At 34.6% G+C, this 16,851-nt stretch overlaps 1 protein-coding gene across 1 annotated transcript in view; it reads left to right on the forward strand.

The window, feature by feature from the left end:
- Positions 1 to 2,417: 2,417 nt before the first annotated feature.
- LOC127833633 (remodeling and spacing factor 1-like) overlaps positions 2,418 to 16,851 on the forward strand; it is a 36,001-nt gene continuing 21,567 nt past the window's right edge. The window contains exons 1-6 of the mRNA XM_052359015.1: positions 2,418 to 2,608; positions 4,257 to 4,366; positions 7,191 to 7,289; positions 9,241 to 9,375; positions 9,665 to 9,744; positions 9,960 to 10,108. Of these exons, the coding sequence (XP_052214975.1) occupies positions 2,464 to 2,608; positions 4,257 to 4,366; positions 7,191 to 7,289; positions 9,241 to 9,375; positions 9,665 to 9,744; positions 9,960 to 10,108 (718 nt within the window). The 5' untranslated portion in view covers positions 2,418 to 2,463. The remainder of the gene's footprint in view (positions 2,609 to 4,256; positions 4,367 to 7,190; positions 7,290 to 9,240; positions 9,376 to 9,664; positions 9,745 to 9,959; positions 10,109 to 16,851) is intronic.

Raw genomic sequence — 16,851 nt, forward strand, 5'->3', positions numbered from 1 at the left:
GGCGGCTATCTTGATTGTATGTCGTAAAACAAAATAAATAATACTTTTCTTGTACCAAAGTAATACATAAGCGATTATATTCGATTTTAACATATATTTTCAGTAGTCATCGAATATTCCTTTTTAAAGCCTAAAGCGGTTACAAATGGACACGTTGCTTCGGACAGACCGTGACAAAACACCCGACGAAAATTTGAGCCATAGTTTTGTCAATTCAAAAAGTAACTAGCGCGCAGAATGTATAAACAGAAAGCAACTTAAAATATGTTGTTATACATAAGATGGGCAGAAAGATATTACAACTATAAAAGTTAATCCCTTTAATAAATCTATAATTAATATAAACTATATATGCCATTGTTGTTTCGCAAGAAAATTGACTATCAATACAATTTATAATTACAATTTGTATATAATTGTGAGAAGAGCGATATTGAAAGAGAAGATACGATCAATAGCAAAAATGTAATTTCGAAATTTCAAGTAAATAAAACAATATGTTCTGTTCTGCTCTATGACGAAATATATTAACAGATTAAAACAATACGGAATTTATATGTCACAGTGAAAACTGTGAACTCATCAATAAACACACTTTCAACTTATTGCTTTCGTTTCTGTAGATTTGTTATAATAGTGAGTTTGAAATGAATAATTTCCAGACAGTTAACAGCTCGTTTGCCAACGATACAATTAATCAGAGGATCTATTTCAGATGGAAACCAGAGTGCATGGAGTTTTCGTGCACGATATAATTGACGATGATCAAGGACTAGAACACACTTTGAAATCAGGTGTTTACTCGCGATGCGATCCTGATTTATTAGACTCGGAGTTTATAAATTTTCTAAATAAACGATGTGAAAACTATCTTAAACATGCGTAATTAGCAATTAGTTGTTATTAACATTCAAAATAGCTTCACTTCTGCTACCACATATAAACAACGCTGGTTTAACGAAGAATGCAAACGAAAACGAACAGATTATAAATAAACAGTTCACCAGATACCAATTGTATCCTTGATAATATCATTAATAAATAAAGATTAGAAATTAAAACACACACAATAACACAGTAAATTGGTCATCCAAAGTATGCAATATTTTGAATCAAGCAGAATATACAGATGTATGGTTATTTCCTGAGTCTCTTGTTATTGATATATTTGTTCTTCTGTTTAAGAAAAGACTCAGAGATAAGTATATATATGTATATAAGTGGAGAGTTAATATTGATTTCATTATTTATTTATAAAGGACTCAAACCTGTTTTTGAAAGGTCCCTGTATTTGGATGTTATTGGCAATAAAAATATCATTGCTAAAATACGTCTTTCGTCACATAAGTTGTAAATTGAAACTAGCCGATATTATAACATTAGCAGATACGAAAGAATTTGTACTTTATGTAATGTTAACGATTTATGAGTCGAATATCACTTTATACTTAGATGTCCGTTTTATTTAGAAGAAAGATCAAACACATATCAAAATACCTCTCAATAAGACCAAGTATACATAAATTTTTGATTTTTTTTACGTGCCATTAAAATGGTCTCTTAGGAAGTTTCTACTTACTGGATAGCATGCATCAATAAAAGAGATAATTTTATTTTTCGTTCACTCAACGTTTATTATTGTCATTTATGTATCGTTCATTATCAAATATATGCACTTTCTTTTCGTTTGTTAACACTGATTTCTGTAAACATGTACAGTTTATTATGAAATGAATTTACTTAGTTATTTTGCCTGTTTCAACTGATATTGTTAAGATGTTGCTTTTATACTCAATGCATAGTTCATGTGAACACACAATACCCTCGCGCATACTGTATTACTATCTTACAATTCAGTTACTTGTTTCTTCCTGCATGCATGAATTTCTAATAACATGAATCACAATGAGCTGCAATATGCTTCAGTGAATAAAATATTTGTTCTCTTTTGTTCTGCTAACAAGAAAATCTTTTACACTCCTTTGATTGTAATGAAGTAGAAACCTTATTAACTCGAAAATGCTTGGAGTTATATAGCGTCACCTCTCGTGTGTACTAACTTGTGATGTATTTTGCTTTGGGTGGTTTACAATCGGTACCCAAATCGACATTTACTCACTTAATTCTTAGAAAACCTATAAAAATTGATACCGGTATAAATTTAATTCATTGTGTCATATTTTGTAAAAAAAAAAATTTATATACCATCAGAAAATTTGCCATGTTTTGTATATTTTTACAAACTAACATGTACCGTTTGCAAATATTGGTAAACATTCAAACCAGAAATAAGAACAACTAGCCGAGGGTAAGCAATGCTCGGAACCATTTAAATGTTGAGCTTGGTTAAGTGTAACCTTTTTCTGGTTCTTCATCATTATTCTAAATTAGGAACCAGCCATGTAGACAGTGCAATCGTAACACTTCGTCCATCTCCGGATTCTCCGTAAAGAGTAGAAGACAATGAGCGCAATGGATAAACATTCTGCAGAAGATCCTAAGTTTGCAGTGATCTGCTCTTTTTTGGACAACTTTCAGCATTTGATCACCGACAATTCGGACACTGTGACAATTGATGATATTCAGCAATTCCTTGATGCCACCGAGTGTAAAATCAAATTGTCGTATTGTGTTACTGTTTAGCGAGTATTTTCCGGACAGTACTTTCCGGACGATTTTAAATAACCTGTTAAAACTTAGTAACCTATTTTGTAATTATTATATTTGCTTTAAAATAACCATTGTATTATTAAGTTAATTCCATGGGTATTTACACTAAATTAATTACATTTTTGGGAAACAAATATATCCTCCAATTACCTTGAGTCGAGCGATTAAGGAAACAACTAAAATAATTTCTAAATTACTTCAAACAATGCCATACATGCCAGACGTTCGATCTCGGCGGGACAGTCCCACTTTTGGGCCTTTTGTCCCGGCGTCTTGATATGAGACGATTTGTCCCGACATTTGTTAAAAACGATGTAAGGTCTATAGGTTCCCAATAAAATTCGCTATTCAAGCTCTGTTTCGCTTACACTTACCACCGCTAATCCCTTTATTGCCCTGATTCTACTTCTCGTGTGTACCAGTGTTGTTTATGACACCTTATCAGCGATTTATCAGCTAATTATTGATTTTATCAGGCATTCACACCACGGTGGTCTTCAAGATAGTGGTGGCTTATGGGCCGCCGTCGCTTATTGCTATCGATAGTTGTATTGTAATGAAATAAAGGTTGAAAATTTGTTTGTTTTTGTCTTTGTTTGAAACGGTTTACAAAACAATTGTTTTGTAAAATAAACTCTACGTCATTAATGAGTCTATTACATTCGATGTTTAGTTCCAAAATAGCGGGAAAATCAGAATGTGCAATATACCAAAATCGCAACAAACTGTCCAATTAGTGATACCTATCCTGTCTAGTGTAATTGGGTGTAATTGTAATAAAAATAACGAGGTGCTATGCATGACAGTTTGACCCTACTCCAATTAAGTTGTTGGCAGTTAAAATGAACACAAAGACGGTTTGCTTCCACCAAAAACCTACCTCGGAAAATGTGTACGGCTGCGCATTCCGAGTCAAGCTGATGTAACTGTACAGTAAAGGTGGAATGATAGATCATTTTGGGTGTCCTGCTTTTTTGTCGAATGTCCCGACAATTTTTTATGGAATGTCTCGCTTTGGACCTAAAAAATTCTGGCATATATGCAATGCTGGCTGCAATAAACGATGTACCTTTAAATATTTATTTCATTCCCGTTCAACTCATGTCAATTTTTTTTATTTAAAGCATGTTTAACCACGCAAAGCCCATAGTTCCATACACACCCGCGAATGACATACACTTTGCGCGTTGTTTACCTTGAGTCAACCAGAAGACAGAGTCTAAACTTTACAGCCGCATGTGAAATCACTCATCAATTTGTCTATTGCAGAGAATTAAACCACATGACCCCCATACTTTACATTTTGCTCTCATGCATATCAGTTTTGCCAAGTTAGTGCCTGCACATTTATTTAAGTAATAATCCATTTACTTCATGTAATGGTAAAAAACAAAGATTACACACAAGTATTGCAAAATGTTTTGAGTTTCATCTTGAAATTATTTAAACTGTATTAGCTTTTAAATTGCAGATGGCAGAAATTGCAATATCATATTGTTTGTTTATTATCCTATTGATTTGTCGGAGCTTTTCAATTCTTCTTCAGTTAATGAAGTAAAGTAATAATATTAAAACTTTCTTTTCAGTTGAACAAACAAGCCCAGTGGTGAAGTTGCACTTGAAGCTGCTGAGAGGGATTGGATTCTCACCAACTTCTAAACCATCATGCACACAGTTCTCCAAAGATATGATAAAGGTATCAGCAACACCCACATGCAAATTGTGTTAGGCACTTGCTGGCTAAGGACAAAATGCAAGTTGGCCAAAGGAAACTTTTACTTAAGAACTCGTAAAATGATTAAATATTCTTGAAGTTATGATGATAATAAATGGATAATCATATACAGTCCAACCAGACTAAGCGGTCACCTGAGAACAATGGTCACCTGTCTAAAGCGGTCAGTCTGGAGCCCCCACACACACGACTGAGAATAATGGTCACCTGTCTATTACGATCAAAGGCCATTTCCAAAGTAAACACTAAAATCAATTTTCAATATTGGCTCTTATCTCTGACGTGGCTGAAGTCATAACCCCATAGCATCTTTATCGCTGACTAGGTGTCGAAATTCAATATAAGCAAAGTTGGACTGTATGTGATGGTTGCCCAGGAAAAATATGGCTTATATGCATATTCTCAAGTTTGGAAATGTTTTGCCTGTGCAGTCAGCACAGGCTTATCAAGGGTGACACTTTTTATGCCCCCTTCTGAAGAAAGGGGGGCATATAGTGATCGGACTGTCCGTCTTTCCGTCACACTTTGCGTTTAGGTTTTGAAAAATGCTCATAACTTCTATGTCCCTTGAGATATAACTTTCACCCTGTGACCTTGACCATGAACTTAGGGTCCGCGTTTAGGTTTCAAAATCTGCGTTTAGGTTTCGAAAAATGCTATAACTTCATCCCCCCCCCCTCCGACTGTCTGGCACACTTTGCGTTTAGTTTTCAAAACATGCTCATAACTTCTATGTTGCTCTAGATAACTTGATATTTGGAATGCATGTGTATCTCATGGAGCTGCACATTTTGAGTCGTGAATGGTCAAGGTCATCCTTAAAGGTCAGAGGTAAAAAACAAATCCAAGGGAAGTAATAAGCTTGAAAGGGAGATAATTATCTGTACCTTCCAAATGATAAAAAAATAAAATAAATCTAAGCTACGCAGTAGGGGGCATTGAATCAGGCCTTTTTTGCTCCATTTTGGGAAAACGCCACACTGGAATTTTGGGAATTGCACGTGAAAAATCCCATTTTGGGAAAAAAAAAATCGCAAAACTGGCTCAATTGGGAAAACTAATCGCATGTAAATAGTGTTTCTTATATTTCAAAGAAGCTGTTACCTGGTAAATAATTACTATTTTGATACTATCTAATTAAAATTTCACAAAATATTATGAACATGTGTGATAAGTGCAGGGTTTTTAATCTGATTTTGGGGAAAGGGCCTGGCCTTTTTTCAGGGGAAAAAATTGTGCGAAACGCCCGATTGTGGGGATAATAAGGAAAGTCTTAAATTACCAATTTAACATATTTTACTGTTTTTAAACAAATTCAAGGCAACTGATAATTTAATTTTGCAATATTTTTCTATTTTCTACACTGGATCAGGTTTACTTTTATATTTAAAGGTTTAAAAAAAAAAGAAATTTTTTATATATTTTTTTTTTTGGAATTGGGAAAAAAAATCATTGCGAAAAAAACAACCAGATTTGCATTGGGAATGGGGTCGAATTTCGGACCCGTGGCATAGGGCGTAAAAGGCCTGCATTGTGTTTTTCTTCTTAGCAAAAATCAAGTTTAGGTGGAGATTATGTTCTCTGATTAGCTTATACCAACTGCTTAGGCTAATCTTGGATGACAATTTACTCAAATCCAGCTCTGTTTTCCTTAGTGCAACTCATATTGGTTTGTTTCCGTTGCATACTGCATGTGACCAGTATACACCAGGTGTGTAGAAATCAGTGTAAGGCGGGCTACCACATGACAAAATCAGGTCTCCGTTTCTTAGTTTGTAGTTCCCCTACATTTCATGTTTGTCTTGGTCATTTAATATATGTTTTTCTGTGGTCAGCGTTAAGGTTTCAAAATTTGCGACCACAATTCCAAAAAGGCTTATAACTGCTGTGTCCCTTCAGATATTGCTTTCATATTTGGTATGCATGTGTATCTGGACAACACTTTTTTATGCGCATACAATTTAAGACCCCTGTGACATTTACCTTGAACTATACTTATGGTCAGCATTCAGGTTTCGAAATCTGCGACCGTGATTTGAAAAAGGCTCATACGTACTGTGTCGCTTAAGATATTGCTTTCAAATTTGGTACGCATGTGTATCTGGACAACTCTTTTCCATGGGCGTATAATTTGCCCATGAACTTGGGGTCACTGTTCAGGTTTCGAAATCTGCGGCTGCGATTCAAAAAAAAACTCATAACATCTGTGTCCCTTCAGAGATTGCTTTCATATTTGCTATGCATGTGTATCTGGACAAGGCCTTTCCATGTGCATAAAAGTTTTGACCCCTGTGACCTTGACCTTGAACTTTGGGTCTGAAATCATGAAAGTTGTTGAGGTTTTCAAGTTTATTGACATTATACGAGTATTAGACTTAATAATTTTTTAATTGTTCAATTGTCCACAATATCTTGTGCAATTTAACTTGTAAACAAATGTTATGTGTAAAGATAAAAATCATTACTTTCCCCCATCGTGAAATCTTATTTAGACATTATTCTGGAAAAACGTGGATTAATGCATGTGCATAAAGTGTTAATATAGATTAGCCTCTGCAGTCTGCACATGCTAATCAGGGACGACACTTTCTACTTTTATGAAATTTTTTATTTAAAAGATGTCGCTTCTTTGGGAAAATCCAGTTTTGGTGGCAAGTGTCGTCCCTGACTAACATGTGCAGACTGCAGTGTTAATCCCAGATTAGTCTGTTCTTACTGCACTGAGTTATCTGGGAGGACACTTTATGCACATGTTTTCATTGAAAGAGACTCATGCTTTTCACAGTTTATTGAGGATTTTCCGGAAAGAGATGACAAACTGCTGGGTGACCTGGAGTATAATTATACACTACTACCTGCTGAAGTGAAAATACGTATCCTGAAGGTATAACTGGATGCAGTTAAGGGGTGTTGCAGCAATTTATTTAACTGAGAATATATTTATAGCAACACCGATGATTCTATTATCACGACTCAATATTTTTGTTATCAGTATCATCAAAAATGACCGAGTTGGTTCATAATTCAATTGTCAGTGGTTCGATTCCAGGGGGGGTTAACTTTTTTTTTTACATTTTTTTTATATCTTTAATTTCATTCTTGTTTTATACTGGAGCTTTTTAGTCATGTCGTTTATATTTATCAATTTAAAGCATTTAATCACAAACTTCAAAACAAGCCGAAATCTGTGAACAAGTACATGTAAGTTATTAAAGATTAAGGTTGAGTTTGATACTGTATGGTATTATGTTTGTGATATTGTTTTTTATTAATGTCTTTTGGTAAGCTGTTGTGATCCCAGTTAAGATTGAACAATTTCTAATATTTATGCATATTTCTTACAATCTATGTACCAGTACTTGGGTTTTGCCTAAATGATGTATTTCTTATAAAATTTGACGTAAACGGTAGGGAAAGTTAAAACAAAAAATCTCGGTTAAAAGTGCGGTGACCCCCTTTTTAGTCCCCTACCGGTTTTACCGGAGGGGACTTATGGTTTGCGCTCTGTGTGTCCGTCAGTCAGTCAGTCTGTCACACTTTTCTGGATTCTGCGATTACTTTAAAAGTTCTTAATATTTTTTCATGAAACTTGAAACATGGATAGATGGCAATAAGGACATTATGCACATCATTTCTTTTTGTTCCTACGTCAAAAATTCTGGTTGCTATGGCAAAAAAAATAATAATATATATTTCTGACAATGGTGGAGCCGGTAGGGGACTTATATTGCTTGACAATAGTCTTGTTTTATTTGTGTTTTATGATGACAACAAGTATGAACATATTTGAGCAGTTTTGCAGAATTCTATTTGACAGAATTTTTTTAAATTACATTTTGGTGTTAAAAATAGTAGAAAATTGATGTTTTTTGGGGTGACACAAAAATTTAAAAAAAATAGTGTTTTTTTAATTTAAAGCATGTTCTCCATTTTGTTGGCATTGTGTTGTTTAATTAAATGGTATTTTATGTATCTCAGCTTATATTAATATCTATATGTTGTCTATTTCATTGGTTATTAATTGGTTTGTGGCAATTAGAGATTTTCCAGTTTAAATGAAAAAGTACATGTTAAAAAATGGTGAATAAAATTAAAACAAGGCGGGTGACCCAATATTTTTATTTCATTTTTCATATAGTGTTTGTATATGGTACTTGAATATAAATTTTGAACAAAATCTATTTGGTGGAAAAAAATCAGCAAAACTGCAGCAACACCCCTTAATTAATTATCTTGCTGGTGATATAGAATGCTAAATTAGTTGGTGCAAATGTGAACAAACATAACTTTAAACTTAAATATCCAATTATGTAAATAATGTTTCCTTGCTCATATAAATATTTTCAAGTTTTGATGTTAGTAAATACAACATGTATGAGGTAGTACGAATGCTAACATAGGATTATGCAGCCTCAGTCATGAGTTGAAAGACCTCATAAACTTAGTAATACACATGTGCACCCCAGCACAGAAATGTATATAAATTGTATTGATAGTTTTGTCCTGCATTTGCCCATACTTTTTCATAGTAGTTACAAAAGTAACAAGTTCAACTACAGTATATACAGTGCTCCCGCCAGACCTAAACGGACCTAGGTCCCACACTGCCCTTTCAGACACCGCCATGCCCCTTTTTGATCTCATCACATCATACAGACAATTAAGTATATAGCACACATGCTGTAAACGGCATGGGGATATAATAACTGTGCTGGCTCAAGTGCCCTGCTCATTTGAAACCATAGCTGGAGCTTTGATATAAACCTAATCTCAAAAACGCCGCTTCACAAGACCAGTTCAGAGTTGTGCTTCTTGCAAACCGTGCTGTATTTCAGAATCTTTTGGAAGACCAGTTTCAGTTCAATGATTCCTTCAACGAGAAGGTGAACAATGACCTTGAGAAGAGAGGTGACATCCGCCATACGCCTGCTGGCAGAGATAAGCTTGGGCGGACATACTGGTTCATGCTGGTAGGTGGCGAGTAGAAACTACACAATAGCTGACATTTACATTTTCTTATCAGTTATCTAAGGGTACGATATGAAGCCATTAAAACTTTAATCATTTAAGAAAAGTCTGGTTTTTAAATGGAATACAAACAACATACAACATAAAATGAGTGTATGAGAAGTAAAGGGTTAAATCTCTATAAATAAGATGAATAACACATATTATTGTGGTCCCTTTACTATAATAGACATAACACTAACATGATCCAATCAAGTAATTCATATCCCATTTCAATCTCGACTTTTTCAGGAATCGACTGGATCTATGCTTCTCTACAGACAGTTGCTGAATGAACTCACTGGGGAGGAAACCTGGGCGCTAGTTTGTCGGTTTGGGCATTTAAGCATATTAGTCACACACATGGAAAACTCATGGAAATTAATTTTAAAACTGTTTAAAAAACAAATGGATATATATATATATATATATATATATATATATGTAAGCAAGAAATCAATTATAAACATGAGTAGAAATAGATATAAAACTTCATATTAAATTTTGATATTTTCCTTGAAAAGACATTTTATTCTTTTCTTTGTAGTGACATAGAGGGCTTGGAGTCCCTGATCGATTCCCTTCAGAGTGATGAAGTGGCCCTGGAGAATGCGGATCCCATGCTGCCTAGCAACACAACTCCTGTGATGTCATCTGTGGTCAATATGGCGACCGAAACTGGCAGCAGACAAAAAAGTATGTGTGTAGACTGTGGACTAATTGCTAGTGTTGAAACCTATGATATTTTAGCTAAAATGCATTGAAAGCCTAAGGCTTAATGAAACACTGGCGAGTCTGTTTCCTGGGTCGAACCGGTTCTTGGTGTTGTTTGGGGAGATTTGAAGAAGACTTCACCTGTGGGGATAAACGCTTGACGCAAGTCAGACACCTTGATAATATTCTGATAATAGTTAAGTCCTGAGTAAGAATGTCTGAATTTAATAGGTCTGTAAAGAGTTCCAATTTAGAGTTTATTGAGTCGAACCAGTTCTTGGTGTCGTTTGGGGAGATCTAAAGAACGCTGCACCTGTGGGGATAAACGCTTGACACGAGTCAGACACCTTGATAATATTCTGATAATAGTAAAGTCCTGAGGAAGAATGTCTGAATTTAATAGGTGTGTAACGAGTTCCAATTTAGAGTTTATTATGTAAATTTGGCAAATGCCTACATATTAACACATTGAACAGCTCATGTTTGTCTACAACCTGTTTTCATTAGCACTTCTAAATATGATGTTGATACTTAAAGGGACTGTCAACCGCGAATAATGATAAAGAAAAGTTCTAAAATGCCTTATTTTTTTACAATTATTAGTTTATATTGATTAAAATATAACGACTGGTATATTACATTACTTAAAAAAAGTTCATATTTTCAGTATATTTAGTAATACAATTTTGTGATGTGAAATCAGAAGTACATCACGAAAATAGGTGACATAACTATATACACACTATAAATAACGCAAGTACATTGATCATTTTATATTTTAGATGTATACAATTCACTACGCATGCGCAATATTTCATTCCTGGATTTTACCACGAGACGATGATGATCAATCTACTAGCGTTATTTATAGTGAACTGGTAGTTACCTGGTAGACATACCCAGTAAAATTTATTACCAAATATTGGTTGAAAAACATGGCTGAAAATATGAAATCTTAACAACTTTTTTTAAGAAATGTAATTTACCAGTCGTGATATTTTAATCAATGTTAACTAATAATCGTAAAAAAATACGATATTTTACAACTTTTCTTCTTCATTGTGGTTGACAGCCCCTTAAAGTAATAAGTTGATTTTTTTAGCTCACCTATATATAATTTTTTTTAATTATGAGCTATTGTCATGACCTGAGTGTCCAGTTAAGTTTTGTGTTTAGGTCCACCTCATAAAGTATCAAAGCTTTTGCGTTTAAACATTGCACACTTACTTACTATCATGACGGGACTGGGCAAGCAAAGTAAGATACCAAAAATCTGGCTGGCATTTTGACAGAATTATATGCCCTTTCTTAAAAATTGCAATGCTATTGCTTTCACACTTGCATCACTTACTGACTATTTAAGGGGACTGTGCAAGCAAATTAAAATACTTCTGGCATTTTTACAGAATTATGTCCCCTTTTTATACTTAGAAAATTGAAAATTTGGTTAAGTTTTGTGTTTGGTCCATTTTACTCCGTAAGTATCCATGCTATTGCTTTCAGACTAAAAACACTTGCTAACTAACAAAAGGGAACTGTGCAGACAAAGTTATGTAATTTTTGACTTAGTAACTTTGAATATTTGATTAAATTTTGTATATAGATTCACTTTAATTCTAAAATAACAAGGCTATTGCTTTCAAACTTTAAATACTTTCTTACTATTATGAGGATACTGAACCTGGCAACTCAAATTTGACCTTGACTTTTGAATGACCTTGATTCTCAAGGTCAAGTATTAAATTTTGCTAAAATTGCCATAACTTCTATATTTGTGATCAGATTTGATTCATCCTTTGACAAAACAACACTTACCTGATATTACGATAGACTCCACCCAAACCTAGTACCCCCATGCCCACCCCCCAGAACCCCCCCCCTCTAAAATGTGTGTTGCTTTTCCTTTTATAGCTCAACTATTATATATGAAATACATATAGTGGAGCTATCCTACTCACCCCGGCGTCAGCGTTAGCGTGCAAATGTTAAAGTTTGCGTACTACCCCAAATATTTCCCTTGACATATTGCTTTCATATTTTGCATACTTCTTAACTAACATGACCCCAACCAATAAACAAGAGCAGACAACTGCATCAAGCATTTTGACAGAATTATGGCCCTTTTTTCACTTGAAATATGCATATTATTGATAAATCTATGTTAAAGTTTGCGTACCACCACAAATATTTCCTATTCCCATGACCCCCAATCTATAAACAAGAGCAGACAACTGTATCAAGCATTTTGTAAGAATTATGGCCCTTTTCCCATTTTACTATATGCATTATTACCTTAGTTACATTGCCATAACTTCTTTATTTATGATCAGAATTTATTAATACTTTGACAAAACAACACTTCCCTAAATACCACAATGGATTCCACCCAAACAATACCCCCCGCTCCAACCCAGAATCCCTGCCCACACCCCCACCCCCCAATTTTTTTTTCCTTTTTGTATTTTTGAAACATCATCTTATACAGTGTTTTTTTTTAATGGCAATTTCGGGGCCGATATTTGGCCCCATTCCCCTCAAAAAAAGAGTGTATATTTTTCCCCCATTTTGTATAAAAAATCACCTCCAGAAATTAAAAAAAAAACAAAAACATTTTTTTATTTTTTTTAGAAAGAAATGTCTCATAATCATGATAAATATATCTCAACTTACAAAGTATATAGCTATAATTTATATTATTTTGAATTATTATAAAGAGTTGTATTAAATAGTTTTTCCCAAATCAGTGGACTTTTCACATCAATTGCATTTTTCTCCCAAAATGGCAAAGAAAAGGCCTGATGTATCTATATTGTGTCAATATTTGTTGATAAAATCATTCCAATTTGGTCCATTTTATTGATAAAAAAAGCTCAAATTTGCCATTTTATCGATTTAAAAGATCCCAATTAGACTCAAAATGGCTAAGAAAACAGAGACTGTGCATAAGGCTGAACTGTCTAAAAACTTAAATGTTAAAAAAATCATTGATATATATTTTAATTTTAAGAAAAAGGACAAAGACATTCAGCTGTGAATATTTTATTCATAAAAACATGTGTATTAATATAATAAATATCATTACACATAAACAATTGAATTTTTAATTTTCCCCTTTTCCTAAAAACCACACATTTTTTCCCCTTTGGACTGGCCCCGCCACCATTCCCCTATAAGTGATAAAAAACACTGTTATAAATGACCACACCCCACATTATACCCCCCCTCCCTCTCCCACCCCCCACCCTCCAAAAAAAAACTTTTTTTCCTTTTTTTTATTTTTGAAATATCTTCTAATAAATTATTGAATATGAACAATTTCCCCATGATGGCTTACTTAATACTGTCAAGCACTCGAAAAGCCGAGTGTGCTGTCCTCTGACAGCTCTTGTTTTTCTTATTTTTGAAAGAAAATAATTGACCACACCCCACACTATACCCTCCTCTCACCCAAACCCCCCCCCCCCCTCCCCCCCCCCTCAAAATAAAAAATAAAAAACATGGTTAAAAAAACAAACACAAATATTTATTTTTAGCTCACCTGAGCACAACCTGCTCTTGGTGAGCTTTTGTGATCGCCTTTTGTCCGTCGTGCGTTGTCCGTTGTGCGACGTCAACATTTGCCTTGTTCACTCTAGAGGCCACATTTATTGTCCAATCTTCATGAAAATGGTTACGTTTGCTTGAAAAGCATGGCTGCCAAGGGGCGGGACATTTTTCCTTATATAGCTATAGCAAAATCTTGTTAATACTCTAGAGGCCACATTTATTGTCCCATCCACATAAAACTTGGTCAGAAGATTCATCCCAATGATGTCTTGGACGAGTTCTAAAATGATGTCGGTTGGTTGAAAAACATGGCCGCCAGGGGGCGGGGCATTTTTCCTTATATGGCTATAGTAAAACCTTGTTAACACTATAGAGGCCACATTTATTGTCTAATCTTCATGAAATTTGGTCAGAAGATTTGTCTCAATGATATCTTGGATGAGTTCGAAAATGGTAACGTTTGCTCGAAAAACATTGCTGCCAAGAGGCGGGGCATTTTTCCTTATATGGCTATAGTAAAATCTGGTTAACTCACTAGAGGCCACATTTATTGTCCAATCTTCATGAAACTTGGTCAGAAGATTCATCCCAATAATATCTTGGATAAGTTCGAAAATGATGCCGGTTGGTTGAAAAACATGGTCGCCAGGGGGCGGGGTATTTTTCCTTATATGGCTATAGTAAAACCTTGTTAACACTCTAGAGGCCACATTAATTTTCCGATCTTCATGAAATTTGCTCAGAAGATTTGTCTCAATGATATCTTGGATGATTTAAAAATGGTAATGTTTGCTTGAAAAACATGGCTGCCAAAGGGCGGGGCATTTTTCCTTATATGGCTATAGTAAAATCTGGTTAACTCTCTAGAGGCCACATTTATTGTCCAATCTTCATGAAACTTGGTCAGAAGATTCATCCCAATAATATCTTGGAAGAGTACGAAAATGATGCTGGTTGGTTAAAAAACATGGCCGCCAGGGGCTGGGCATTTTTCCTTATATGGCTATAGTAAAACCTTGTTAACACTCTAGAGGCTACATTTATTTTCCGATCTTCATGAAATTTGCTTAGAAGATTTTTCCCAATAATATCTTGGATGAGTTCAAAAATGGTAACCTTTGCTTGAAAAACATGGCTGCCAAGGGGCGGGGCATTTTTTCTTATATGGCTATATTTGGCTATAGTAAAATCTTGTTAACACTCTAGAGGCCACATTTATTGTCCAATCTTAATGAAACTTGGTCAAAAGATTCATCCCAATTATATCTTGGACGAGTTCGAAAATGATGCCGGTTGGTTGAAAAACATGGCTGCCAGGGGGCGGGGCATTTTTCCTTATATCTCTATTGTAAAACCTTGTTAACACTCTAGAGGCCACATTTATTTTCTCGATCTTCATGAAATTTGCTCAGAAGATTTGTCTCAATGATATCTTGGATGATTTAAAAAATGGTAATATTTGCTTGAAAAACATGGCTGCCATGGGGCCAGGCATTTTTCCTTATATGGCTATAAATGGCTTTAGGAAAATCTTGTTAACACTCTAGAGGCCACATTTATTGTCCAATCTTCATGAAACTTAGTCAGAAGATTCATCCCAATAATATCTTGGATGAGTTCGAAAATGATGCCAGTTGGTTGAAAAACATGGCCGCCAGGGGGCAGGGCAATTTTCCTTATATGGCTATAGTAAAACTTTGTTAACACTCTAGAGGCCACATTTATTTTCCGTTCTTAATGAAACTTGGTAAGAAGATTTGTCCCAATACATATCTTGTTATCTCAGGTGATCGACTTTGGGCCTTTCCGGCCCTCTTGTTATTATTTTACTTCTGAAAGACTGTCCAACCATCCCACCCAAGAATCCCTCCCCCCCCCCCCCCAAATTTTTTTGTCTTCTGATTTTTTTTCGTTTTTGAAAGATAATGTAATAACTGACCACACCCCCACACTGTACACCCCTCTCCACCCCCACCCCTCTCCCATTTTGATTGAAGTATTGAGATAGGACCCTTTACCTTTAAAAAGAAAAATAGATGAGCGGTCTGCAAAGACCAGGTGGTGCTCTTGTTGTTGTTGTTTAAAAAAAAATCAATGCTCATAACCCATGTGAAAGAAGGATAATTATTATGGGACATGAGGCGATTTCTTTTATGGACTTAGAGAGAACTGTCTCCTCAGCAGTTTGTATCAGACCTAATTAGACTTCATTATTTTGTTTTTAGTTATCCATATTACATTTTTGGTTAAGAATTTGCAAACACACAATGCTTTATATTTTCAATAAATAAATAGATAATTAAATGATATTATCCAAACAACAATAAAATGTAAGATTCAATTTTTTCAATCTGTTAACACTATTGTTATGGAAGTAAATTGCCTCAACTATTTTTTACTGACTGGAGTTCCTACAATGTTTGCAATTTTAGCCAAATTCTAGTAAAAATGGGCTTAATGCATATGCAGTCTTCAAAGGCTTATTAAGAACGAAACTTTCCACTTTTTATGAAATTTTTCGTACCAAGGAAATCTTTTCTTAGTGAGAATCCAGTTTAGGCTCAAATATCATTCAACATTTTTAGCTCATCTATTTTTTGAAAAAAAATTATGAGCTATTGTCATCACCTTGGTGCGGCGTCGGGGTTGCCGTCGGGTTAAGTTTTGCGTTTAGGTCCACTTTTCTCAGAAAGTATGATTGCTATTGCATTCAAACTTGGTACACTTACTTACTATCATGAGAGGACTGGGCAGGCAAAGTAAGATAACTCTGGCGTTCATTTTGACAGAATTATGTGCCCTTTTTATACTTAGAAAATTGAAAATTTTGGTTAAGTTTTGCGTTTAGGTCCACTTTTCTCAGAAAGTATCAATGCTGTTGCATTCAAACTTGGTACACTTACTTTCTATCATGAGGGGACTGGGCAGGCAAAGTAAGATAACTCTGGCGTGCATTTTGACAAAATTATGTGCCCTTTTTATACTTAGAAAATTGAAAATTTTGGTTAAGTTTTATGTTTAGGTCCAATTTTATTCCTTAAGTATCAAAGCTATTGCTTTCATACTTGTAACACTTACTAACTATCATAAGGGGACTGTGCAGGCAAAGTAATGTAACTCTGACTGGCATTTTGACAGAATTATGTGCCCTTTTTATACTTGGAAAATTGAAAATTTGT

Source organism: Dreissena polymorpha, chromosome 6, assembly GCF_020536995.1.
Source record: "Dreissena polymorpha isolate Duluth1 chromosome 6, UMN_Dpol_1.0, whole genome shotgun sequence".
Lineage (NCBI taxonomy): Eukaryota > Metazoa > Mollusca > Bivalvia > Myida > Dreissenidae > Dreissena > Dreissena polymorpha.